The following is a 27,718-nucleotide window of genomic DNA, read 5'->3' as shown; positions in this document are numbered from 1 at the left end:
GGGAAAGTAAGCTAAAGAAACCTTAAATAAGGCTCTTAATACATCCATTAGAAATAACTAAGGAGGTTCTGTAGAAACAGTCCTGCTGAAGCTCCAGAGGTTCATGGTGTTTGGAGGCAAACACCCACATAGGCTCACATGTTTAACCCTGAGGTCCCTATGGGTACAAATGCTACAGAAGCATTAGGAGGCGTGGCCATGTTGGCAGAGGCATGTCACTGGAAGTGAACTTTGAGGCTTCCAAAAATTCCTACTGCCCTCTATTCTCTGCATCCAGATCAAGAAGGGAACTGTGCCTGCCTTCAGGATCTAAAGCTCTTGGAAACAAAAGGTAAGTCCAATTAATTGCTTTCTTTTATAAGTTGTTTTGGCTGTGGTGTTTTATATCAGCAATACAAAATAAAGAATACCCTGCCTGGTAGGGAGATTTCTACTTCCTTGGATGAGCTTCCAGTGGTCATTCCCACAGTATGTCGAATTCTACCAAGAAAGAAGCAATAGTAATTTCCATTGGCACAGTTGTTCTATTAGATGTCAAGAACAAAACGTTTTGATTAACATTTACTCTTTTCTGAGCCTCCCTTCCATATCACAAGGGTGAAGGAGGGGTTATTTCTGAGAAAATGGTCTTAAAAGACATTTGATGTCAACATGCTTGAAGTTGAAATCAGAGGACTGGGCTGTTCTCAGATTTGGCTCTCAATATGTGTAAAAGAGTACTTGTGTGTTTTTTTTTCCACTAGAAGCAGTAACAGGATGTGCCTTCTGCTAATACATTCATATCCATTCCTTACCTACTCACTATACAAGGCTACTCACTTCAACACCCCCATGTCTTATCTATGACTAAGAGCACTGCTCTTATTAATATGTTCAGTGTCATTTACCATATTTCTGCGTGAGGAGTATGTCATAAATAATCTCTTTGTTAACCATGTTTGACCAAGCAGGTGACTCAGAGTGAGTGAAGAGTATACAACATAAGCAGATTTTATCAAATAGCTAGAAGGAGGAAAGGTGAGGCAAGAGACAGAATGCTATGAATATAAATATACATGTGAATTGAAAGTACTTCATGAAAGAATTTTAAAAGAGCAGTTGCATAATCGTGATGAGAATTAGGAAGCAGAAATCCACTGGGACTCTATTGTAGAAAAATTAATCACACTTATAAATAACAGAAAGGGGAGAGAGGGAATATGAAGGGAGGGAAAGAAGAAGAGAAGTAGTGAGGGAGAGAAACATCTTTCACCACCACTTGGGAAAAAAATCTACATGACAGAACCTTCAGGAAAGCCCTTCCGTTTGATATTTGACTTACTGTAAAGGAGTACCTGAACCACTTCCACTTGCTTAGCACTACCCTTTGCTGGGAATCTCCAGCCTGAAGGAGAGAGTTAAATTCTGGTTCAGGTCACCTCTTACAGTTGACTTTGGTTGTTCACTAACCTATTGATCATCCCACAAGTCTATCTAGACTTCAGTAGAATACCTGAGGACCTAACACAAAAAACTTGTCCTTATATCTACATTGGTCCAAAATGAGTATTGCATGAACTTGAATAAGGTAAGAAGGAAGGAGACAAGGTCCATAAAGTGAGACTTTTGTTCGCAAACTCCAGTATGTTCCAACCGGGGTGGGAAGTCATGTTTCTATGGATTAGCTGTTGGTAGCACACATGGTATCTCAGTCCAGCTGGTACCAATTGTTGGCTAGATATCTCTCTCTCTATTTGCTCCATATTACATACCTATTATGTCTTAGACACTGTACAGAAGGCCATGCTTCACCATCATAGCCCTGCACATCAGTATCTCAGGGCTTCCCAAAGTGAATCCAATCTTACTACACTTTATTCTTGAGTTCACAGTCTTTCTTTAAAATGGAAATAAAAGCTTCCATGATACAAGAAACTCTTACTTTGCATACTAGCATTATGTAAATTATGATAACAAGTTCTGCTGAAGAACAAGCAGCAGTTAGACCCTCCTGGACCAAGCCTGCAAAAATGATATCACTCATTATACACATCTTTAATCCCCAACAATGAACATAAACTTAGTGTGTAGACAAAAGCACTCATGTTTGAAAGTGACATCTAATTGAAAGGCACACAAAGAGGGGAATTAGAAAAAGATTTGACAGAATGAGTAAGAGGTAGGATAGGTCCTCTTCTCACTAGAAAAGTTAGAAAAAAAAAAGGCTACTTAAAATAGAACCACAGGGCCCGGGCTACCTTGCCAGCAGAGTCTTGCCCAACACCCGCAAGGGTCCACACGGGACTCCCCACGGGACCCTAAGACCTCTGGTGAGTGGATCACAGTGCCTGCCCCAATCCAATCGCGCGGAACTTGAGACTGCGGTACATAGGGAAGCAGGCTACCCGGGCCTGATCTGGGGCACAAGTCCCTTCCGCTCAACTCGAGACTCGAGCCCCGGGCTACCTTGCCAGCAGAGTCTTGCCCAACACCCGCAAGGGCCCACACGGGACTCCCCACGGGACCCTAAGACCTCTGGTGAGTGGACCACAGTGCCTGCCCCAATCCAATCGCGTGGAACTTGAGACTGCGGTACATAGGGAAGCAGGCTACCCGGGCCTGATCTGGGGCACAAGTCCCTTCCTCTCGACTCGAGACTCGAGCCCCGGGCTACCTTGCCAGCAGAGTCTTGCCCAACACCTGCAAGGGTCCACACGGGGCTCCCCACGGGACCCTAAGACCTCTGGTGAGTGGATCACAGTGCCTGCCCCAATCCAATCGCGTGGAACTTGAGACTGCGGTACATAGGGAAGCAGGCTACCCGGGCCTGATCTGGGGCACAAGTCCCTTCCTCTCGACTCGAGACTCGAGCCCCGGGCTACCTTGCCAGCAGAGTCTTGCCCAACACCCGCAAGGGTCCACACGGGACTCCCCACGGGACCCTAAGACCTCTGGTGAGTGGAACACAGCGCCTACCCCAATCCAATCGCGTGGAACTTGAGACTGCGGTACATAGGGAAGCAGGCTACCCGGGCTTGATCTGGGGCACAAACCCCTTCCACTCCACTCGAGCCCCGGCTACCTTGCCAGCTGAGTCGCCTGACACCCGCAAGGGCCCACACAGGATTCCACACGTGATCCTAAGACCTCTAGTGAGTGGAACACAACTTCTGCCAGGAGTCTGGTTCGAACACCAGATATCTGGGTACCTGCCTTGCAAGAAGAGAGCTTGCCTGCAGAGAATACTCTGCCCACTGAAACTAAGGAGAGTGCTACCCTCCAGGTCTGCTCATAGAGGCTAACAGAGTCACCTGAAGAACAAGCTCTTAACAGTGACAACTAAAACAGCTAGCTTCAGAGATTACCAGATGGCGAAAGGCAAATGTAAGAATCCTACTAACAGAAATCAAGACCACTCACCATCATCAGAACGCAGCACTCCCACCCCACCTAGTCCTGGGCACCCCAACACAACCGAAAATCTAGAACCAGAGTTAAAAACATTTCTCATGATGATGATAGAGGACATCAGGAAGGACTTTCATAAGTCACTTAAAGATTTACAGGAGAGCACTGCTAAAGAGTTACAGGCTCTTAAAGAAAAGCAGGAAAACACAGCCAAACAGGTGATGGAAATGAACAAAACCATACTAGAACTAAAAGGGGAAGTAGACACAATAAAGAAAACCCAAAGCGAGGCAACGCTGGAGATAGAAACCCTAGGAAAGAGATCTGGAACCATAGATGCGAGCATCAGCAACAGAATACAAGAAATGGAAGAGAGAATCTCAGGTGCAGAAGATTCCATAGAGAACATCGACACAACAGTCAAAGAAAATACAAAATGCAAAAGGATCTTAACTCAAAACATCCAGGTAATCCAGGACACAATGAGAAGACCAAACCTACGGATAATAGGAATTGATGAGAATGAAGATTTTCAACTTAAAGGGCCAGCTAATATCTTCAACAAAATAATAGTAGAAAACTTCCCAAACATAAAAAAAGAGATGCCCATGATCATACAAGAAGCATACAGAACACCAAATAGACTGGACCAGAAAAGAAATTCCTCCCGACACATAATAATCAGAACAACAAATGCACTAAATAAAGATAGAATATTAAAAGCAGTAAGGGAGAAAGGTCAAGTAACATATAAAGGAAGGCCTATCAGAATTACACCAGACTTTTCACCAGAGACTATGAAAGCCAAAAGAGCCTGGACAGATGTTATACAGACACTAAGAGAACACAAATGCCAGCCCAGGCTACTATACCCGGCCAAACTCTCAATTACCATAGATGGAGAAACCAAAGTATTCCACGACAAAACCAAGTTCACACAATATCTTTCCACGAATCCAGCCCTTCAAAGGATAATAACAGAAAAGAAGCAATACAAGGACGGAAATCACGCCCTAGAACAACCAAGAAAGTAATCATTCAACAAACCAAAAAGAAGACAGCCACAAGAACACAATGCCAACTCTAACAACAAAAATAAAAGGGAGCAACAATTACTTTTCCTTAATATCTCTTAATATCAATGGACTCAATTCTCCAATAAAAAGACATAGACTAACAGACTGGCTACACAAACAGGACCCAACATTCTGCTGCTTACAGGAAACCCATCTCAGGGAAAAAGACAGACACTACCTCAGAGTGAAAGGCTGGAAAACAATTTTCCAAGCAAATGGACTGAAGAAACAAGCTGGAGTAGCCATTTTAATATCGGATAAAATCGACTTCCAACCCAAAGTTATCAAAAAAGACAAGGAGGGACACTTCATACTCATCAAAGGTAAAATCCTCCAAGAGGAACTCTCAATTCTGAATATCTACGCACCAAATGCAAGGGCAGCCACATTCATTAGAGACACTTTAGTAAAGCTCAAAGCATACATTGCACCTCACACAATAATAGTGGGAGACTTCAACACACCACTTTCTTCAAAGGACAGATCGTGGAAACAGAAACTAAACAGGGACACAGTGAAACTAACAGAAGTTATGAAACAAATGGACCTGACAGATATCTACAGAACATTTTATCCTAAAACAAAAGGATATACCTTCTTCTCAGCACCTCACGGGACCTTCTCCAAAATTGACCATATAATTGGTCACAAAACAGGCCTCAATAGATACAAAAATATTGAAATTGTCCCATGTATCCTATCAGACCACCATGGCCTAAGACTGATCTTCAATAACAACATAAATAATGGAAAGCCAACATTCACGTGGAAACTGAATAACACTCTTCTCAATGATACCTTGGTCAAGGAAGGAATAAAGAAAGAAATTAAAGACTTTTTAGAGTTTAATGAAAATGAAGCCACAACGTACCCAAACCTATGGGACACAATGAAAGCATTTCTAAGAGGGAAACTCATAGCGCTGAGTGCCTCCAAGAAGAAACGGGAGACAGCACATACTAGCAGCTTGACAACACATCTAAAAGCCCTAGAAAAAAAGGAAGCAAATTCACCCAAGAGGAGTAGACGGCAGGAAATAATCAAACTCAGGGGTGAAATCAACCAAGTGGAAACAAGAAGAACTATTCAAAGAATTAACCAAACGAGGAGTTGGTTCTTTGAGAAAATCAACAAGATAGATAAACCCTTAGCTAGACTCACTAAAGGGCACAGGGACAAAATCCTAATTAACAAAATCAGAAATGAAAAGGGAGACATAACAACAGATCCTGAAGAAATCCAAAACACCATCAGATCCTTCTACAAAAGGCTATACTCAACAAAACTGGAAAACCTGGACGAAATGGACAAATTTCTGGACAGATACCAGGTACCAAAGTTGAATCAGGATCAAGTTGACCATCTAAACAGTCCCATATCACCTAAAGAAATAGAAGCAGTTATTAATAGTCTCCCAACCAAAAAAAGCCCAGGACCAGATGGGTTTAGTGCAGAGTTCTATCAGACCTTCAAAGAAGATCTAATTCCAATTCTGCACAAACTATTTCACAAAATAGAAGTAGAAGGTACTCTACCCAACTCATTTTATGAAGCCACTATTACTCTGATACCTAAACCACAGAAAGATCCAACAAAGATAGAGAACTTCAGACCAATTTCTCTTATGAATATCGATGCAAAAATCCTCAATAAAATTCTCGCTAACCGAATCCAAGAACACATTAAAGCAATCATCCATCCTGACCAAGTAGGTTTTATTCCAGGGATGCAGGGATGGTTTAATATACGAAAATCCATCAATGTAATCCATTATATAAACAAACTCAAAGACAAAAACCACATGATCATCTCGTTAGATGCAGAAAAAGCATTTGACAAGATCCAACACCCATTCATGATAAAAGTTTTGGAAAGATCAGGAATTCAAGGCCCATACCTAAACATGATAAAAGCAATCTACAGCAAACCAGTAGCCAACATCAAAGTAAATGGAGAGAAGCTGGAAGCAATCCCACTAAAATCAGGGACTAGACAAGGCTGCCCACTTTCTCCCTACCTTTTCAACATAGTACTTGAAGTATTAGCCAGAGCAATTCGACAACAAAAGGAGATCAAGGGGATACAAATTGGAAAAGAGGAAGTCAAAATATCACTTTTTGCAGATGATATGATAGTATATATAAGTGACCCTAAAAATTCTACCAGAGAACTCCTAAACCTGATAAACAGCTTCGGTGAAGTAGCTGGATATAAAATAAACTCAAACAAGTCAATGGCCTTTCTCTATACAAAGAATAAACAGGCTGAGAAAGAAATTAGGGAAACAACACCCTTCTCAATAGTCACAAATAATATAAAATATCTTGGCGTGACTCTAACTAAGGAGGTGAAAGATCTGTATGATAAAAACTTCAAATCTCTGAAGAAAGAAATTAAAGAAGATCTTAGAAGATGGAAAGATCTCCCATGCTCATGGATTGGCAGGATCAACATTGTAAAAATGGCTATCTTGCCAAAAGCAATCTACAGATTCAATGCAATCCCCATCAAAATTCCAACTCAATTCTTCAACGAATTGGAAGGAGCAATTTGCAAATTTGTCTGGAATAACAAAAAACCTAGGATAGCAAAAAGTCTTCTCAAGGATAAAAGAACTTCTGGCGGAATCACCATGCCAGACCTAAAGCTTTACTACAGAGCAATTGTGATAAAAACTGCATGGTACTGGTATAGAGACAGACAAGTAGACCAATGGAATAGAATTGAAGATCCAGAAATGAACCCACACACCTATGGTCACTTATCTTCGACAAGGGAGCTAAAACCATCCAGTGGAAGAAAGACAGCATTTTCAACAATTGGTGCTGGCACAACTGGTTGTTATCGTGTAGAAGAATGCGAATCGATCCATACTTATCTCCTTGTACTAAGGTCAAATCTAAGTGGATCAAGGAACTTCACATAAAACCAGAGACACTGAAACTTATAGAGGAGAAAGTGGGGAAAAGCCTTGAAGATATGGGCACAGGGGAAAAATTCCTGAACAGAACAGCAATGGCTTGTGCTGTAAGATCGAGAATCGACAAATGGGACCTAATGAAACTCCAAAGTTTCTGCAAGGCAAAAGACACCGTCAATAAGACAAAAAGACCACCAACAGATTGGGAAAGGATCTTTACCTATCCTAAATCAGATAGGGGACTAATATCCAACATATATAAAGAACTCAAGAAGGTGGACTTCAGAAAATCAAATAACCCCATTAAAAAATGGGGCTCAGAACTGAACAAAGAATTCTCACCTGAGGAATACCGAATGGCAGAGAAGCACTTGAAAAAATGTTCAACATCCTTAATCATCAGGGAAATGCAAATCAAAACAACCCTGAGATTCCACCTCACACCAGTCAGAATGGCTAAGATCAAAAATTCAGGTGACAGCAGATGCTGGCGAGGATGTGGAGAAAGAGGAACACTCCTCCATTGTTGGTGGGAGTGCAGGCTTGTACAACCACTCTGGAAATCAGTCTGGCGGTTCCTCAGAAAACTGGACATAGTACTACCGGAGGATCCAGCAATACCTCTCCTGGGCATATATCCAGAAGATGCCCCAACAGGTAAGAAGGACACATGCTCCACTATGTTCATAGCAGCCTTATTTATAATAGCCAGAAGCTGGAAAGAACCTAGATGCCCCTCAACAGAGGAATGGATACAGAAAATGTGGTACATCTACACAATGGAGTACTACTCAGCTATTAAAAAGAATGAATTTATGAAATTCCTAGCCAAATGGATGGACCTGGAGGGCATCATCCTGAGTGAGGTAACACATTCACAAAGAAACTCACACAATATGTATTCACTGATAAGTGGATATTAGCCCCAAACCTAGGATACCCAAGATATAAGATATAATTTGCTAAACACATGAAACTCAAGGAGAATGAAGACTGAAGTGTGGACACTATGCCCCTCCTTAGATTTGGGAACAAAACACCCATGGAAGGAGTTACAGAGACGGAGTTTGGAGCTGAGATGAAAGGATGGACCATGTAGAGACTGCCATAGCCAGGGATCCACCCCATAATCAGCATCCAAACGCTGACACCATTGCATACACTAGCAAGATTTTATTGAAAGGACGCAGATGTAGCTGTCTCTTGTGAGACTATGCCGGGGCCCAGCAAACACAGAAGTGGATGCTCACAGTCAGCTAATGGATGGATCATAGGGCTCCCAATGGAGGAGCTAGAGAAAGTAGCCAAGGAGCTAAAGGGATCTGCAACCCTATAGGTGGAACAACATTATGAGCTAACCAGTACCCCGGAGCTCTTGACTCTAGCTGCATATATATCAAAAGATGGCCTAGTCGGCCATCACTGGAAAGAGAGGCCCATTGGACTTGCAAACTTTATATGCCCCAGTACAGGGGAATACCAGGGCCAAAAAGGGGGAGTGGGTGGGCAGGGGAGTAGGGGTGGGTGGATATGGGGGACTTTTGGTATAGCATTGGAAATGTAAATGAGTTAAATACCTAATAAAAAATGGAAAAAAAAAATAGAACCACAGGGAAAAAGGGAGGAAAGAGAGAGTAGAGAAGGAGGCAGTTTTACTGAGTGAGTTTTACAGACAGAGCTTAAAGAGAAAAGAAGCTAGACACAGGTGAAGACAGAACTACCCAGAGAATGGTAAGCCAGAATATTAAAGACATTGCCAGATTTACTTTGAGGACAAGCAGAGCACAAAGTCAGAGGCAGAGAAAGAAGTTATACTGAGTCAGTCATCTCAGAGAAGAGTTAGACTCAGAACTAGCCAGCCAGACATCAGAAAGAGCTAGGAAATAGTGAGCTCATTCAGTCTCATATCTAAGAGTATGGACACATTCTAGGCACTGGTTAGATGGTAAGGAGGTTATAAGCTTCCAGGGCAAGGTCTGAGTAAGCACATTAAGGCAGTAAGCCCACAGACAAAAATGACACTAGGCAAGTTACAGGTACTTTTAGAATGTCAAGTTCTGCTCAAAATTCAAGCAGAAGTCAGACCCTCTTGAACCAAAGCAGCAATGTCTCTAAATGGTTTTACTGACAGAAATTCTTCCCTCAGTAAGCACATTTGGGTCCAGTACCCTAAAGCAATGTCTTGGAAAAGACTCTGAGGCATTGTGAAGTTTTAAACAATGAAGTCTGGCATCAAGCAGCACAGAGTCCCTTGGAGTTTCCTTTCCCAGATTAATTACTTCATTACATTTGAATTGAGCTTCATTGGGAATTCTTAGAGGAAAAGTGATACAGAGACAAACCTAACAGTGGTTTCTCTCCCACTTGTGAGAAATTCTTCACATTTGAAATGGCATTGCTTACATTAAAAATAGTGTTTACTGTCAACACATCTTTGGCACTCTGCTCTTTTACTCTCCCACCAATCATGTGCTGATATATGCTTGTGACTTTGTAGGAATTCTCTAGCCTGAATCTGGAATCAAAGAATCTCTAGCCTGTACACATCATGGTGAACCACGAATCAGAGAGCAAAGGTAGAACCAGGGCTGAACTGTTGCCTTCAAAGACACCCTACTAGAGCTTCCCAGTGTCATTCCCGGCTTTCAGGTTTGTGGCACTCTAAGAATCAGGGTCCAAAATAAATTGTGGGGCTGCAAAGATGACTAAGTGGTTAAGAGTACTTGGTAGTCTTATAGCAGACCAATGTCCTGTCACCAGCACACAGATGGCAAATCACAAATGTGGGGTGGGGAATCAAGCTCTTATGTTAAAAGAAATATGAGAGTAGAATCTGGAGCCAATTGTACTTGCCATGACTGGAAACATAAATGTAGATAGCTCCAAATGCCACATTCCAACAAGGAAGAAATTTCACAAGATTATTTTCATTTAATAGAACAAGAAAGTTATAAATCAAGGCAATATTAAAATTCATTAGTGAGCTAACCAGAAGGGCAGGTACAGCAAGATGTGCAAACAATTCTACAGACATAAGATACTAGCTGATGAAATTCCTGGCTCTGGGACTGGTAGAAGTTAATATTCTGCTAAGTCAGTAGATTTTAGGAGCTTTGTAGTTATTATCACAAGATGTAGGTTTCCAGTTAATAGCTTATTTATTAACAAGAGATGTTAGTCCGGATACAAGTGGGACAAAGTATGGATGTTACATAATGCTAACTAGCCAAAGATATATAATTAGCCCCTAATCAACTAATTCCACTGGAAAATTCCTAGAGTTGATAAACACTTAAAGCAAATAGCAGGGTAGAAAATTAACACACAAAAATCAGTAGCCTCCTATATTCAAATGAAAAATAGACGAGAAAATTATTCTGGGAAGCAAAACCCTTCCCAATAGCTCTAAATCATATAAAATATCTTAGAGTAACTCTAACCAAGTAAGTAAAAGATTGTATGATTAAAAACCTTAAGACAATGAAGAGAGTTTCAGAATATGGAAAGAGATTCCATGGTCATGGGTCAGTATGACTAAACTAATACCAAGGGCAATCCTAACAAAAGCAATCTGCAGAGTCTATGCACTTCCAACCAAAACTCCAATCCTCATATGAGCACACATACATAGAAAAAACTAAGATACATAAAATATTCCTGAATTTAAAGAATTGCAGGAGGTATCACTATTCCCAATTTTAAGTTGTACTATGGAACTATAGTAATAAAAACAGCATGGTATTGGAAAAAAAGCAAACACAATCAAAGAAATCAAATTGAAGACCTAGACACAATTGACATAGTCGTTGAGATCAGAATCCTAATAAAGAATATAGAAGTACACACTGAAAAATAAGACAGCATCTTTGACATTTGGAACTGATTAAACTGGATGGTTGCATGCAGAAAAATACACATAGATCCACACTTACTACACTGCACACACACACATACACACACACACACACACACACACACACACACACACACAACCTCAGAACTAATAGAGATACACTGAAGTTGATAGAAGAGAATGTGGGGAATAGGCATGAGCTTATTAGCACAGGAAAACCCCTTCTGAAAAGAACATTGTAGCAAATGCTCTAAGATCAATAATTAACAAATAGGATTTAATAATGCTGATAGGGTTCTGCAGGTTAAAAAACACCAGAATGTTGACAAAGCTGCAATCTACAGAATGGGAATACATTTTACTAACTACATACTCAATAGAGGTCTAATATCCAAAATATGCAAATAATTCAACAAACTAGATAACAAGAAAACAGCCCAACTAAGAATAATGTACTGATGGATGTACATGTAGAATTCTCAAAAGAAGAAACTCAAATGGCTGAGAAAAACTTAAGAAATGTTGGGGAGTTGAGAGATGGTTCATCAGTTAAGAGTGCTGACTGCTCTTATGGAGCTCCTGAGTTTAAATCCCAGCAACCACATAGTGACTCACAACCATTTTTAATGAGATATGATGCCCTCTTCTCGTGTCTCTGAAGTCAGCTACAATGTACTTACATATAATAAATAAATAAATAAACAAACAAACAAATAAATATTTAAAAAAAAGAAAAATAAATGTTGGTCTTCCCTAGCTGTGAAAGAAATGCAAATGAAAACTACTTTGAACTTTCATGCTACACCATTTAAAATACTTGTTTAATATAACAAATGATAACTCATCCTGGTGAGGATGTAGAACAAGGGTAAGACTTGTTCATTGCTGGTGAGAGTATGAATTTTTACAAACAATGTGGAAATCAGTGTGACTTCCTCAGGAAGGAGATTGATCTTCCTCAATTCTCAGCTGTACCACTCAAAAGCACCTACCTAAAGACAACTCGTCCTGCCACACAGACACGTCCTCAGGCATGTTGACTGCTGCTCTTTTGATAAGAGCCACAATTTGAAAAAAGGTTAGATGTCCATCAACCAATGGATGGGTAATGAAAATGTGGGAAAAACATTGGGAGGAGAAATGACATCCCGAATATTGTAGGTAAATCAATGGAAATAGAAAAGAAATCATCCTGAGTGAGATAACTCTGATCCAGAGAGTCAGCTACAGTATGTATTCCCTTATATGTGGATGTTAGTTATTAAGCCATCAGTAAAAAGCTACAATCTATAGAACCACAAAATTTAGGTATACAGGAAGGAATTTGGGGTGGACAGATAGATCTACCTAGAAAAGGAAAAAGGAATAATTGAATATGAATGGATAAAGGGAAGAAACTGGAGTGAGAATATTAAGGTGAGAGAGTTGGGAAAGAAGGGGGACAGGGAAAAAGTTCAGGGTGAGTGTTAAATTAAGGGCCACTGGAAGGGGTGTGGGGAAATTTAATACAGTATGAGCTTCCATATGTGTGTGTGTGTGTGTGTGTGTGTGTGTGTGTGTGTGTGTGTGTATGAAGGTGGTCTAAATAAAATCAACAAATAATGGGGGAAACCAAAATGAAATTGGATATCTATTTTGGCGACTTGAAACTTCAAATATCAGAACCAAGTCAAATCTAACTGGGTTGTTGGCGAAAGGGGTCCCATGGAAACCACTGAACAACCTAAGCTGTTGCCAAAAGGTAGGTTGCTCTCCACAAACTGAGAGCAAGGACCCATTGCTGAAGAAAACATCTACAAAACCAATAAATATGGAGAAGAAAAACTGGTGGCTACCTAGAGCCTTCATTTCTATATGTTGGCATCTTTCTCTTTGTAATGTGTGCTTACACTACCAATGGAGAAATGAAAACACCAAACCAGCCACAAATCCTTTGGTCTACAATGGAATCCTGCCTGCAACATATGTTAGTAGTAACAAAGAGCTTGTGTGAGTAACAAGACAGTGTCTGATTTGATTTAAGACCCACTCCATGAGCTGGAACGCATACCAAGCATTGCTTAGGTGAGCAGAACACAGACTAGACAGCCCAGAGACCTAAAGTGAAACCAAATATTACTGCTCTGAAAGAGAAAAAGAGCACTATAAAATGACACCTAAGGACATTCTGATAGTGCATGGCTCAGCCATCATTAGGGAAGTTTCATCCTGCAGAGAATGGGAGCACATAGAAAGAACCACAGCCAGACACTGCAGAGAGTGAGAGACCTTGGAACACTCAGTCTTAAATGGGAGGTCTCCATCAAACTCCCCATCAGGGCACAGGGAACTCCATGGAAGAGAAGGCAAAGTGACTGTAAGAGACAGAGGGGATGAACAACACCAAGAAAAAGCAAGGCCTTCTAAAATCAACATGATCCACACACATATGAACTCAGAGACATTGATGCAGCATGCACAGGGCCTGCACAGATCTGCAACAACTGGGGTCCTAGAACTGAAAGAAGTGGTCATATGCTCCGATTCATAACGTCAAAGCAATCTCCAATGATACACTTGTCAAATAAAATTTAGTTTGATCCAAGGGAGGTTCAGTGAGAGAACAAACTATTCTTAAAAGTAGAGTGTATGCCCAGAAGAAGTAGGCCAACAAAGTCTAAATCAATTGTTTCTTTAGCGATTCTTTGTCTCATAATGTTATGTGGGCTCCTCCTTTTTTAAATTTTCACTCAATAATCCTTATATCATTTTATTTCCTTTATATAAAAATTTTCTACTCTTTTTACCCTACAGATTCTTTGCATACATATTATAACTTCCCATTTAGTGTTTTAGTGTTTTTAGTGTTTGTATGTTTCTACATACAAAAACCAGTGGGTCCCTATTTCTCATACCTTCTCTTGGATTTTTGTCATTGTATTTGTTTGTTTTGGTGGATAAAATAGCAATGATGGTTCATAGATATCTTTCAATGGGCTTCTAGTATAATAGTTACCTCTCTTACTCTTAATTATATTATAGAAATGGACACGTATGTAATTGCAGATATTCACCTACCTAGTCCTGACACTAAGTAAGTACTATGTATATATACACAACATTCAGGCAATATGAAGTAAGCATCTAAATATGAACCAGATCAATATATGTGCTCTCCTATATACAGCCAATGCTACTGCACTTGTAGAAAATATCTCTACAATACCATAATGTAGACATCACTCTGGGCTTGGTGTACACATTCACCACCAACAGGCTGGGAGCTTTTTCCATGCATGTATGTGCCACCTTTTGAATTCTCATTCATATTTGGTCACCTATGAAGATCGCAGTCAAGAACCTCATAATGGAATCACAAAATGAAATAAACTATTCATAATATTTTAAATAAATTCTCAATTTTGTGTTGGGCTGCATTCATAGCTATTCTTGACCACATGGGTACATGGGCTATCGATTGCACAAGATTTAGAGTTTTTCTACCCTAGGACAATTTACTCATCTATAGTTGTCAATCTAAACAATGAAACAACCATTAGATTATTGCGCAGAATAATGATATTTCCTTTAGATGAACATGTGCATTCACTGCAGTGAACTGTAAGATGTACAAAGTAGTTGACACAAAGTAAAGGACTTAAAAATGGTAACAAAAGGTATTATATTTAACACACTGAAAAAACACTCTGGCTGGTTATTTGTTAACCTTTGTTGTACATTTGACTTAACCTGGAGACATCTAGAAAGAGGAAACCTCTATTGGCTCAGCCTCCTAAGCTTGTTTGTAGCTGAACACTTAGACCTTACTAGAAGTTAATACATCAAACAAGGGAGTAGAAGCCTTGTTCCCGTTTCTCTTTCCTCAGCCTGTACATCACTTCCTCTATATCCTTTATAAATGTGACCCTGGGTTTCTGAAGTCAGATCTCTGAAGCTGAAAAAAAAAAATAACCATATACAGTGAGAATATTTAGGAATAGCATGTGTGAGTGGTTTCTCATAAGCACAGGTAAGACAATCCAGAGTTTGTAATTGGCATCTAAGGTGAGAGAGGCAAGCTTGGGAACAGTCTAAAGTAGTGCCTCAGTGTCAGAGATGATCTAAGATAGAGATTGCATATCTGGTGTCCAGTGCATATTTGTACTCTGGTTTTGATTTTATTTTTTCCTTGTTTCTTAGAGAATATCCCACAAGATTTGGTACCAGAGAAGTGATGTCTTATGAGAGAAATGGGTGAAATTAGCTTCAGGACATTTTTTCTAGTATGTAAGTGTAGTAGGAATTCCATGACTCTGTACACATTGAATCACTCCACAGGAACACTTTATATCACATCTATATCCTCAACTATCTGATTCCTGTGTTGAACATGCCTGGATGGAGCTGCCTGGTGACAGGAGCAGGAGGGTTTCTTGGCCAGAGGATTGTCCGAATGTTGGTGCAGGAGGAAGAGTTGCAGGAGATCAGAGCCCTGTTCAGGACCTTCGGTCGAAAACATGAAGAGGAATTGTCCAGTAAGTGATTTAGGGGTTGGGGGATATGGACGAGGTGTAAGGAAGGCTCTCTTGTCTATAGCAAAAAATTCAGGTGGATCTGTAAACAACATTTGCAGTTGGCACAGCACAAAAGTCACAGTATAGTTGGATAAAATGAATTCAGGTCTCATACACAACTGGTCATGGGCAGGCCCTGAGGCTAAAGGTCTCTCTCCTATTTAGACACTGCAGATCAATTTTCGCCTTCGCTGGAAGCTCTTTTATGTCCTAAATGGAATGGACTTGTCAATATTTTCAACATTTTGTAATATGTTGTAATACTAACAAAAGATTATTGAACTAGAGACCTTAGCAGTGGATCTAAGCCTCTTTGATAATCCTAACCTGCTTCATATTTAACTTTTATTAAAGACTAGAGAGAGACTACAGTTCATAGCAGGAAGTGCTTATAGTATTAAGGTACACTTAGGAAGGCTGTAGGGAAGGGGAGTGAGGAAGGAGAGAAGGAGATTAGAGAGCACATAGTGAGGGCCAGTAAGACTTCATATGCATCATCAGGAATCCTCCAATGCCTTTCCCAGAATTCCATCTCTCTGCCATTTACTCTCAAAGAATGTGACTGAGTGCTTTGCTGGAGAGGGATGTTGTTGTTGTTGTTGTTGTCTTTTCCCACACCAAGGCCCAAGGGTAAGCACTGAGTTGATAGTGCAGGTTCCCAGGTGCTCTATTCTCTCATCCTTCTGTGGAGGTAGTTGTGGAAGAGCCTCAGCTCCTACTGGGAGACCATTATGTATGCCACCTCTTCCTCCACACTCTCCAGAGTTCTTTTACACCCATTGCTTGGATCCCTGCCACACATCACTTGATTTTGTCAGGTTGAGTCTGGATCAAATCACCTATCAGACATCCCATAGTTTGATTTTTGATTGTCCCTTCACCCAAGATGAGTCTTATCCTCTAGATGATCTGACTAGGTCCTATGAAGAAGGAACGTGATGGAGGCATGCCTTGCTTACTTTTCTGTTGCTAGGATAAGACACTGTGCAAGGCCATTTATAGAAAGTAGAGATTATTGAACACTTCCAGTTTCAGAAGATTAGAACCTATGGCCATCATGGCAGGGAGAATGGCAGCAGACTGATGGGCATGGCATTGTGGCAGTAGCTGAGAGTTCATATCTAGGTCCACAACCACAAGGCAGAGAACAAAGTGGGAATTATACAAGTCTTTGCAGACCTCAATGGCTACTTCTAATGTCACACCTCCTCCAACAAGACCACACCTCCTAACATTTCCAGCAACTTGGGACTAAGTATTCAGAGATATCAACCTACTGAGTTGTTCTCATTCAAATCACAAGTCTGTTTTGAAACCCTCAAAACACATTTGAGGTTTATAAAGAGTGCCTCACATTTATCTGAATTTCAATAATATCATATGTTTTTATAATTAGCATCTCAAGATACTGAACCAGTATTGTTGGATTCAAAGGAAGATTGTTCAGAGTTTTGAGACACAACAGTTGCAAAATTTTAAAAGAAACACACAGGCTTCCATTTTTATAGTAGTTTTGATTTCCACACACCTATATTTTTCATAAAATTACATTTTTGAGGGAATTATAAAGTAATTAATTTGATATTTTTAAACCTTATAATAATGTTGTACTAGAATTATAACTTATAACGCACATTCTAATATACTAGATATCCTGAGACTTATAAACCCTTGGAATATATACAAATACATATGATCAAATACAGCTCTTATATACATGCAACTTGGACTTGCAGAACCTTCTGAAATGCCAAAGTTAATAGTAAGTCAAAAGGATTTAGGGTCTAGAGAGATGGCTCAGTGTTTAAGAGCACTGGATGCTCTTTGTGGGACCTGGGTTCAATTTATAGCACCAATATCACAGCTAACAACTCTCTGCAACTCCAGTTCTAGACAATACATCAATACACATAACACAAACATGGATAAATATTTTTTAAAAAATATAAAAAGAATTTAATTTTTAGTTTGGAAAATATAGAAAATGTTGAAGTATTTGGTAAAAATTACATGACACAAAAATATCACAAGAACAGAAAAATAAATAAATAAAAACACAAATCACAAGAGGTGTCTAAAGCTGGATTGGCCACCTACACTGGAGAGGAGGCAGAGAAGTGTCACAGCTCTCTACTAAGATGAGATGTAAGAAACTTCAATATTTTGGTTTGTTTTTTTTTTTTTTTCCCAGAACTGGGGATTGACTCTGTACTGGCTAATTTTGTATCAACTTGACACAGGCTGGAGTTATCACAGAGAAAAGAGCTTCAGTTGGGGAAATGCCTCCACTAGATCCAGCTTTAAGGCATTTTATCAATTAGTGATCGTGGTGTGGGGAAAGATCCCCTTGTGGGTGGTGCCATGTCTGGGCTGGTAGTCTTGGTTCTGTAAAAGAACAGTCTCAGCAAACCAGGGGAAGCAAGCCAGTAAGGAACATCCCTCCATGACCTCTGCATCAGCTCCTGCTTCCTGACCTGCTTGAGTTTTAGTCCTGAAATCCTTTGATGATTAACAGCAATGTGGAAAGTGTAAGCTGAATAAACCCTTCCCCCCCCCTCAACTTGCTTCTTGGTCATGATGTTTTGTCCAGGAATAGAAACCCTGATTAAGACAAATTGGTAACAGGAGTGGGGTATTCCTTTGACAACCTGACCATGTTTTGGGGAGGACTGTGGAAGGACTTTGGAACTTTGGGCTAGAAGATCCATTCAGTGTTAAGAGCTTTGTCAGATGTTAAGAGCTTGGAAGATAATGTTAAGAACAGTTAAGACGATGGAGGCCTGGCTTGTGAAATTTCAGGGGAAAGATTAAAGACTCTTTTCAGGGCCATTGCTATTTTGATTGTGAAGATTCTGTGGTTCTGGTTATCTGGGGCTGAAGAATCAGCTGTAATTAACAAGATAACTGAACTACTAAAGTGAAAACTTTGCATTACTGGAACTATTGATGCTGGCTAGCTGGAGCTAAGAAATTAATGGTGATTAAGAAGAGAACAGCAACATTGAGGTGACATCTTCTGGGAAGTGTTTTCTGAAAGCAGAGGCTGTGTTCCAGAAATATCAAAGGTTGTACTTCTTGCTGAAGCAAGACTTGGTAATGTGTAAGAGTCACCCAGATGGTACTGGTTTTGTAGGCTTGAAGGGGTCATGAAGAGTGGCTGAGGCTTGGCACTATGAGAGGCCATGGAAGGCCATTGGTTAAGGTGCAGCCTCTGTTGTAATTGATGGCCCAGGACTAAAGAGGTCATGCAGTGTTTTGGAGATGCCAGTACTATGAGATGACCACTAAGAACAGAGCAGCAGTGGAGTACAGGCAGCTGGAGCCCACATTTAAGATACTTTGAGTTTTAAAAAATATTGGACATTTTAAAGGGATTGAACTTTAATGTACAAGACTGTGGGACTTTTAAAATTATTTAGATCTTGGGGATGAATAAGAAACTAAGGGTTGAGGATACTAGTAATGTGTTTGTGTGTCAAGTTGACAAAGGGTCAATTGTACTGGCTACTTTTGTGTCAACTTGACACAGGCTGGAGTCATCACAGAGAAAGGATCTTCAGTTGGGAAAATGCCTCCACTAGATCCAGCTGTAAAGCATTTTCTCAATTAGTGATAGTTCGGGGGGGGGGGGATCCCCTTGTGGGTGGTGCCATGTCTGGGCTGGTAGTCTTGGTTCTGTAAAAGAGCAGGCTGAGCAAGTCAGGGGAAGCAAGCCAGTAAGGAACATCCCTCCATGGCCTCTGTATCAGCTCCTGCTTCCTAACCTGCTTGAGTTTTAGTCCTGACATCCTTTGATGATTAACAGCAATGTGGAAAGTATAAGCTGAATAAACTCTTTCTTCCCCAACTTGCTTCTTGGTCATGATGTTTGTACAGGAATAGAAACTCTGACTAAAACAAACTCAAAGCAATTTTATTACTGGGGAAACTCCTCAAGTTGAAAGTGAAGAATCTAAGATCCGAATACAGAGTCAAAGTTCCCTGATATCTGTTCAGTGTCTACAAAAGTCAACACTGTTTGATTTCATATGCAACTGTCCCAGAAGTCAAAGTGTTCACTTAGATGATGAAGACCAAAGAATGACAATGCAGGAGACACATGAATGCCATTTGGTTCAGCATGACTAAATAGTAGCTGCTGGTTAATGTTTCTGTACTCTGACACAAGTGGTTTGATTTTAGTGTATTAAGCATAACACAATTTGGTGAACATATTCCTAGTGAAAATTAACCTAATCCCATGTGTACAATGGACTTTACACCAGCATCCTTGAGGAAAAACGTAAGCTAAATAAAGATCAGACATGACCACATTGAAACACTTCATAAAATTCATGGAATACCTTCCATGAATATGGGTTCTATAGATTGATCACAATAAACAACCTTATGATGAGAGCCAGGGGGAGTTTCCAGTGTAGTCTGAGGCCACAGAGACTTGCCAAAGCTCACCAAGCTATAATGTACATCTGCTCCCAGCCTTCTGGGCAGGCAGCTCACTATGCATTCTTTCACTTGAAGGAACAACTCTGCCTACATGCCAGGTTCCCCTAGTGTTTCTCTGTGAGCACATGGTCCTCTGTGCCTCCTGCAAGGAGTCCTGTGCCTTTCTGAAACTCTTGCAGCTTTCTCAAACCATTTAGACAAGTAGTCCAAGTGTTTTTATCATTCTGGGTCTTATCTGTCTCTTCTAATTTGAAAACACAATCATCTTTGGGGAAAACAAACAAACAACCATGACCTCTCCCTTTGCTCAGAGATACTTTCTTATTTTATAATTTTTCTTAGAGATACTTATAACACATGTCACATTTTCCTCTGTCTCATAAAACAAAATGCCAAATAAATGTTAATTTTCTGTCTATTAATATTTAGTATTTTAACTTCCTTAGAAATTTCCTGGGCACTCTGTCTCAAGGCAAGAAGAAAGAAAGAAAGAAAGAAAGAAAGAAAGAAAGAAAGAAAGAAAGAAAGAAAGAAAGAAAGAAAGAAAGAAAAGAAAGGGAGGGAGGGAGGGAGGGAGGAAGGAAGGAAGGAAGGAAGGAAGGAAGGAAGGAAGAAATAAAGAAAGACGGAGAGAGAAGCAGAGAAAGAAAGAAAGAAAGAAAGAAAGAAAGAAAGAAAGAAAGAAACAAACAAACAAACAAACAAACAAAGAAACAAAGAAACAAAGAAAAAAGAAAGAAAGAGAGAGAGGAGGGAGGGAGAGAGAGACAGGGAAAAAAGAGAGAGAGAGAGAGAGAGAGAGAGAGAGAGAGAAAATAACATAAGTACTCTGTCTTAGGTTATTCTTGCTCTCATGAAACACTGTGACCGAAAACAACATGGAAAGGAAAGGATTTATTTGACTTAAGCTTTCATATCAGTGGAGGAAATCATGACAGGAACTCTAAAAAATCAGGAATGTATAGGCAGGAGCTGATGCAGGCGTCATGGTGGGAGTGAGGTGGGGAGGGAACACTGCTTACTGGCTTGATCTCAAAACTTGCTCAGCCTTCTTTCCTATGGATCACACACCATGGGACCTGCACTCCCACATGGATCATAAATGATGAAAATGCAGGCTTGCTTGCAACACTATCATATAGAGGAATTTACCGATTTTAGGTTCCTTCCTCTCAGAAAGAGAAAAGAACAATGCCAGTGTGTTTCTGTGTCAAGGACATACTAATGATAGAAATTCCATACCCACCACCCCATGAAATCACTTAGGAAAAGTAACTTTGTCTTCTGATTTTTAGGCCGGAAGGCAACACAGATGTTAAATGACTTCCCCAAGATGGGGCAACTCAAGTAAGGAAAAGAAGGGTTTGCGTCCAGGACGTCTATCAGTATCCTCTGTCCCTTAAAAGGATGGCATGTGCTTCTACTGAAGATCACAGCATAACACCACCTCCATGATATGGCAGTTCAGAATAATTACCAAGTCCATGATGTCTTGGGTAAAGTAGGAGATTTAGCTCTACCTCAAGAACCCAAGATGTTTCCTCCTGCTATCTCAGGACACCCAAAGAACTCATGTTTGTATCTACTGCACTCTGTATCTGGGTTCCAACTACCAGGTCACAGCCACTCTTTGATACAATCTTTATAATGTCAGCTGAAAGGAGAGCAGATGAAAGAATATACAGAAAGAGACCCTCATCCTAGTATCTGCCTCCTTCCCAGAAGGCTTTTCTTCATTGTGATGATAGAACACATAGATTCATGTGTCTGGATGCTTGCCCAAAAAGAGTGGCATTATTACAATGTGTGGCCTTGTTGGTGGAAGTGTGTCAAAGGTGGGCTTTGAAATCCCATATGCTCAAGCTATGCCTAGTGGGGAAGAGAGTCTCCTTCTACTGCCTGAGGATCAAGATTGTAGAACTCAAGGCTCTGCCAGTACCATGTTTGTCTGCATGTTGCCATAATGATAAAACACAAACCCTCTGAAGCTGTAAGCCAACCCCAAATAAGTGTTTACCTTTATGAGAGCTTCTCTGGTCATGGTATCATGTCACTGCAATAGAAAACATGACAAGGAAACCTATCTTTTTCTACTTCAAGGTCTTCTTGGGGATACCTGACAGGAGAAAGGGGCACAGAGTAAACAAATCTAGCACAGGTTTTCACCTGTCCCAAGAGGACAGCACTGGATTTCTACTTCTGTCTCTGTAAAGCTATTCTTTAGCTGCATTGTAGATTCAGTTGACCTGTCTATCTCACAAGAGTTGATCCCAACCAGCCCTGGCCTTAGAGTTCATGGAGAAGTGAGAATGTATTAGAAGGAGGCAGAGAGACATTAGGCCCTTCACTGGGCAGATGTGTGTCCTGAATCATGTCCCTGGGGCCATCTGTGGTTCCCCAACCTATGCCAGGGACATCAGAATGAATGCCTGATATCATGACATAGTTGGGAAAGGAAAGAGCAAACCAAGAAAATCATGTGCAAAGTATGAAGTTAAAGCCAGGGTAGAGTATTTGTACAGGCTGCAAGACACATGTTAATTTTGTGAGCTGATTTGTTTGACATTGTGATTGCCTGTATCATTCAGTAAATTTCAAAGGAACCTGAAAACACTCATGTATCCACTGCCACTGGCTTCAAGCCCACAGTGTGGTCCACTTGAGGTTGCCTCATTTACAAGGATCTATCTGATAAGAAATGCTCACCTAAACACTCATTTGAGTCCATTCTGGGTTCTCTCACAGAGATTCCAATTGCTTCTCTGTAATAGGGCTAACACTTCATTTATGTATAGCCCAGACACAGAAAATATCAAGACCTATCAAGGCAAAGCTAAAATGTCCATCTTTGTGTCCATAGTCTAGATCCTACTTATTGGAACTCCAGAGAACATAATCTGGTTAACATGTTGCTAATCCATATTTCTCTCATGTCTTCACACCTGGGCAGTTTATTACCCACCCTCTGACTACTGTTACACTTTCCCAAGGCAGGACTCTGGCTCTGTTTCTCCTTCAAATCCACACATGATTTCCCCATTCCCTATCAATTAAATCCTACTCTCCCTCCTTACATATCTGTGCCACCACTTTTCCAGTTGCTTTAATGCATGCAGGAGTTTCCCATAACTCTTTGTTTATTTGCAAAACATAAATGGTACTTTATTGCTCAGGTGCATGTTCTACAAAGTGATGGGGTGGATATGGATGCTTCTTGCTTCCCTACAAATGCTACATTCTGATTTTTGAGTCTTTATGCTTCCTTCTGTAGAAAGGCCTCCCCCCGACCCCCAGTGTCTTCTCACCATGACTGCCCTTGAAGACCTACATAAATGACACCTGTATCAGGAAACTTCCATCCCATGTACAAAGCTTCCAAAGACCCTGCTTTCTGTCCACAGAGCTGCAGACAAAGGCCAAGGTGAGAGTACTGAAGGGAGACATTCTGGATGCCCAATGCCTGAAGAGAGCCTGCCAGGGCATGTCTGCTGTCATCCACACCGCTGCTGCTATTGACCCCCTTGGTGCCGCTTCCAGACAGACCATCCTAGATGTCAATCTGAAAGGTGCAGTACCCGGGGAAGATATGGAGCAGGTTGAAAAATGAAAAGAACAAGACAGGTTGGGGAGGGAAGCACCTAGTTTGGAACACCTGGAGGAAGAGTTAGAACAGGTGGGTAAATGAGGATGTCCCAACAGGATTATGACAGAAAGAGAAGGGCCAACCATGGGATACCTGCTGTGTTCTGAGTAGGTCAGATGATCTGCTCAACAGCACAGGTGGCAGAACTCAGGTTTATTGTCCTCGGGGTTTAGAAAAAGAAACCAGGCATAAAGATGAAAAGTGACACCAGGGGTAGTCAGTATGACTGAAAGATTATAAAGCCACACCCATGATACTCCAAATGCCAGGAAAGTTCTCCTGCCTCTCTACACCAAAATGGATTGACTCCATATACAAATATTTGATGTCCATCAACCCACTGAATCTACGGACCAGACAATGACCTTTTTCTCCCTAGGAGCCTTCAATACTGCTCTATATAATCTGCCTGGGGGAAAAGGAGCCTGTTTTCTTAACTACAATTGTATTCCGGTTTCCACATTATCATCTCTTCAGATAGGAATTAGTTTATTCTTGAAGATCTGTACTAGGCAGAGCTTAGCAGCTCTCCTCCATAGATCCCCATCCCTTAATGCTTAGTACCTCAGAATGTAGATTCCATTTGACTTTAAATTAAAATTTTTACCATATAAAATAACCACACTGAATCCTGAATTCGGTCTTTATAGCACCACTATATTCCAAGATCCTTCCTGCCATGTATCCTCTCCGGAACCTCCAAATGGAGTGACTAGTTTTTGCTTTTGCTTTTCTAAATCAACTAATTATTTGAGCATGCCCATAACCACACTACAAGCATCCCTTTTAGTTCTGCATAACTACCTCTGTCTCATCCTCACTGTAGGGTGGTGCTATAGGGAATCACGTTCCCATCTCTGTGTTAATTCTGACTTCATGAGGAAAATACACCAGCCTAGATATCTAATGATGAGAGTACACTGCATCCCCATATGCAGTGGTACACATCTGTAATCCTAGCACTCAGGGCTCTGAATCAGAACAATCAAGCCTTCAAGCTCAGTCTGGGCTCTATACTAGGTCTCTATCTGGAAAAAAAATACAATAAAAATACATATTGCCGATACACTATGGACAATTCACCAGAGTGGGCATGATGAAAATTCTGAACTACTTCTAACAATATGGTAACTTGCATTTTTATTTAAAACCCCACTGTCCTTTAATCTAGTAAAATGCATGATGATTAGTAACTCTTTGCTTTCATTTGGTGACGGATTCCTTTTTAAATAAATTTTTGTGGTTTCTGGGAATCAAAGCAAAGGCTCGATCACTGAGCAATATCCACAAACTAATGTAGTGACGTCAGTTTTTAAAACACATAAGGGAACACCTTTCCAGAAGAAAAATCTAGAGACATGTTTTCCAAGGTAAAAAGGCGGCTTAGATTTTGTCAGCTTGACACACAGTAGTCACCTGGAAAGAAGGAACTTCTACTAAGGAATTGCTCCCATGCAATTGTCTTCTCTGGGTTATTTTCTTGATTAGTGATAGATATGACACTGCCCACTTGGCTGTGTGAAGGCTGATCAAGAGGTCCTGGGTTATATTATGTAAACAACTTAAACAATCATGGGATGCAAGGGAATAGCATTGGGACTTCTGCCTTTGTTCTAAACAGTGACTTTTCTCAGTGATGGACTGTAATTTTGACATATGAGCCCTACAAACCCTTCCCTCCTCCATGTTCCTTTGGACATGGTGTTAAGCAGAGCAATAGAAAGTAAATTAGGACAGTGTCTCAGTGGTAGGGACCATATCTAACATGTGAAAGACCCTAGGTTACAACCCTAGTATTTTTAAAAAAAGAAGGTACAAAAAAACACATGGATATTCAGAGAGAAAGACAGACAGAGAGCCTTATAAATTAAGAAACCTCAATTTGTAAATCTGGAATTCCCTCCTTTCCAGAATATACATGTCACTCTATGAATTTCAGAGTGAATATTTCCTGTAGAATAGTAGATTTGAGTCACCATCAAGTGGGAATGCATTTAGCCTGTAGTGGCCCTTTCACGGGAGTTGGGATGGAGACCAGTCTGACCCCATTGCCACAGTGGCCCTTTGACTTATTTCCTAGCAATGATTGTGGGCTTCCTATGAGCAGGTACTCAGCTCCTACTGGATGCTTGTGTGGAAGCCAGTGTGCCAACATTCATCTACAGCAGCTCAGTGCTTGTGGCTGGACCAAATTCCTACAAGGAGATCATCCTGAATGCCCATGAGGAAGAGCATCGTGAAAGCACATGGCCTAACCCATACCCATACAGCAAAAGGATGGCTGAGAAGGCAGTGCTGGCAACAAATGGGAGACTCCTGAAAAATGGTGGCACTTTGCATACTTGTGCCTTAAGACTCCCTTTCATCTATGGGGAAGAATGCCAAGTCACTTCAACCACTGTGAAAACAGCACTGAAGAACAACAGCATAATTAAGAAAAATGCCACATTCTCCATCGCCAACCCAGTGTATGTGGGCAATGCAGCCTGGGCTCACATTCTGGCTGCCAGGAGCCTACAGGACCCCAAGAAGTCCCCAAGCATCCAAGGACAGTTCTATTACATCTCTGATAACACCCCTCACCAAAGCTATGATGATTTAAATTACACCCTGAGCAAGGAGTGGGGCCTCTGCCTTGATTCTGGCTGGAGCCTTCCTCTGTCCCTGCTTTACTGGCTTGCCTTCCTGCTGGAAACTGTGAGCTTCCTGCTACGTCCAGTTTACAACTATAGGCCACCCTTTAACCGCCTCTTGATCACAGTGCTAAATAGCGTGTTTACCATTTCCTATAAGAAAGCTCAGCGCGATCTAGGCTATCAGCCACTTGTCAGCTGGGAGGAAGCCAAGCAAAAAACCTCAGAGTGGATTGGAACACTAGTGAAGCAGCACAGGGAGACACTACACAAAAAGTCACAGTGATATGTGGAGGGCGAGGACATGGCCCTGGGTGTTATCAGGTCCTCCAGAGAGGGACTTAGAAACAACTCAACTCTTATCAATTCCATTTTATGCACTGTCCAACTTGTCTTTGGGTCACTAGCAACCTTGCAAGTCACTGGCCCAGTCACACACCATCAGTCCTAAGCACTTGCCCAGTAATGCACAGGCTGTTGTGACTCAGCTGCTGTGACCCAAGAATCTGTGGCTGGTACTGAATTGCCTGGAACCTCTTGTAGGTAGAATTTCCTCAGGACTTCCACATCTCCCTTCCATGTGCCAAAGCATTTCTTGTCTTGGAACATTTTGATACCTTTATGAAGCTCAAAGAACAATAAAATCTTTTAATGCTTAATGTGGAAAAGTGTGTGTTTGGTCACTCCAGTGGCCACCTTTCTTTTCTATATCCAGTGAAGTCCATAGTCAGTGCTGGTGAACCTGACTCCTGCTTAGTTGGGCACAAGCCTGGGCCAACCATCTAATCTAGAGTGCTTCAGTTCAGCATTGCCAGATCACAGACCGAATCTTGCTCCTGGTCTTAGGAAATTAAAACTTGCCTCCCTCTGAGTGTTTGAGCTCACACTGGTTGTAGGGGGAGCAGGAGCAGGGTACAGCACAACCCTAGAGCATAGTCTATGCCTCTAGGGCAAGACTACCTCCTTTTTAACAACAAGACTCTGTAGAACCAAAAGAAGCCTTGAGAAGTACCCAGGAGGTCATGGTCACCATAACAAACAGCCCCTGGCTGAAGGAATGATCTGAGAGTCTCCTTCAAGTGAACACCACCACACCCCGAAAAGGTATTTACTACTGAGCCATAGTGTGAAAATCTACTATCTGTGGCTCTAAATGCAACTGCCTGCCCCTCTTGTTTCTTCCATTTCCCATCTTCTCTCTCCTTTT

At 41.0% G+C, this 27,718-nt stretch overlaps 1 protein-coding gene across 1 annotated transcript; it reads left to right on the top strand.

The window, feature by feature from the left end:
* Positions 1-269: 269 nt before the first annotated feature.
* On the top strand, positions 270-27,168 carry Hsd3b5 (hydroxy-delta-5-steroid dehydrogenase, 3 beta- and steroid delta-isomerase 5). The gene is made up of 4 exons (NM_008295.2): positions 270-331; positions 15,554-15,750; positions 23,637-23,801; positions 25,986-27,168. Exons 2-4 carry the CDS (start codon positions 15,606-15,608, stop codon positions 26,795-26,797), a joined length of 1,122 nt encoding a protein of 373 aa, NP_032321.2. The 5' UTR covers positions 270-331; positions 15,554-15,605; the 3' UTR covers positions 26,798-27,168.
* Positions 27,169-27,718: the final 550 nt, after the last annotated feature.

The sequence above is a fragment of the Mus musculus genome, chromosome 3 (assembly GCF_000001635.26).
Source record: "Mus musculus strain C57BL/6J chromosome 3, GRCm38.p6 C57BL/6J".
Taxonomy (NCBI): Eukaryota; Metazoa; Chordata; class Mammalia; order Rodentia; family Muridae; genus Mus; species Mus musculus.
Note: the sequence above shows the minus strand (reverse complement) of the source record. Positions and strands in the feature narration are given on the sequence as shown.

Excerpts from the sequence above, each read along its gene's own strand:
- Hsd3b5 (NM_008295.2), top strand. The coding sequence starts at position 15,606 with ATGCCTGGATGGAGCTGCCTGGTGACAGGAGCAGGAGGGTTTCTTGGC. Across the intron at positions 15,751-23,636 it reads ACATGAAGAGGAATTGTCCA|AGCTGCAGACAAAGGCCAAG; the intron begins GTAAGTGATTTA and ends TTCTGTCCACAG. Across the intron at positions 23,802-25,985 it reads CCTAGATGTCAATCTGAAAG|GTACTCAGCTCCTACTGGAT; the intron begins GTGCAGTACCCG and ends TCCTATGAGCAG.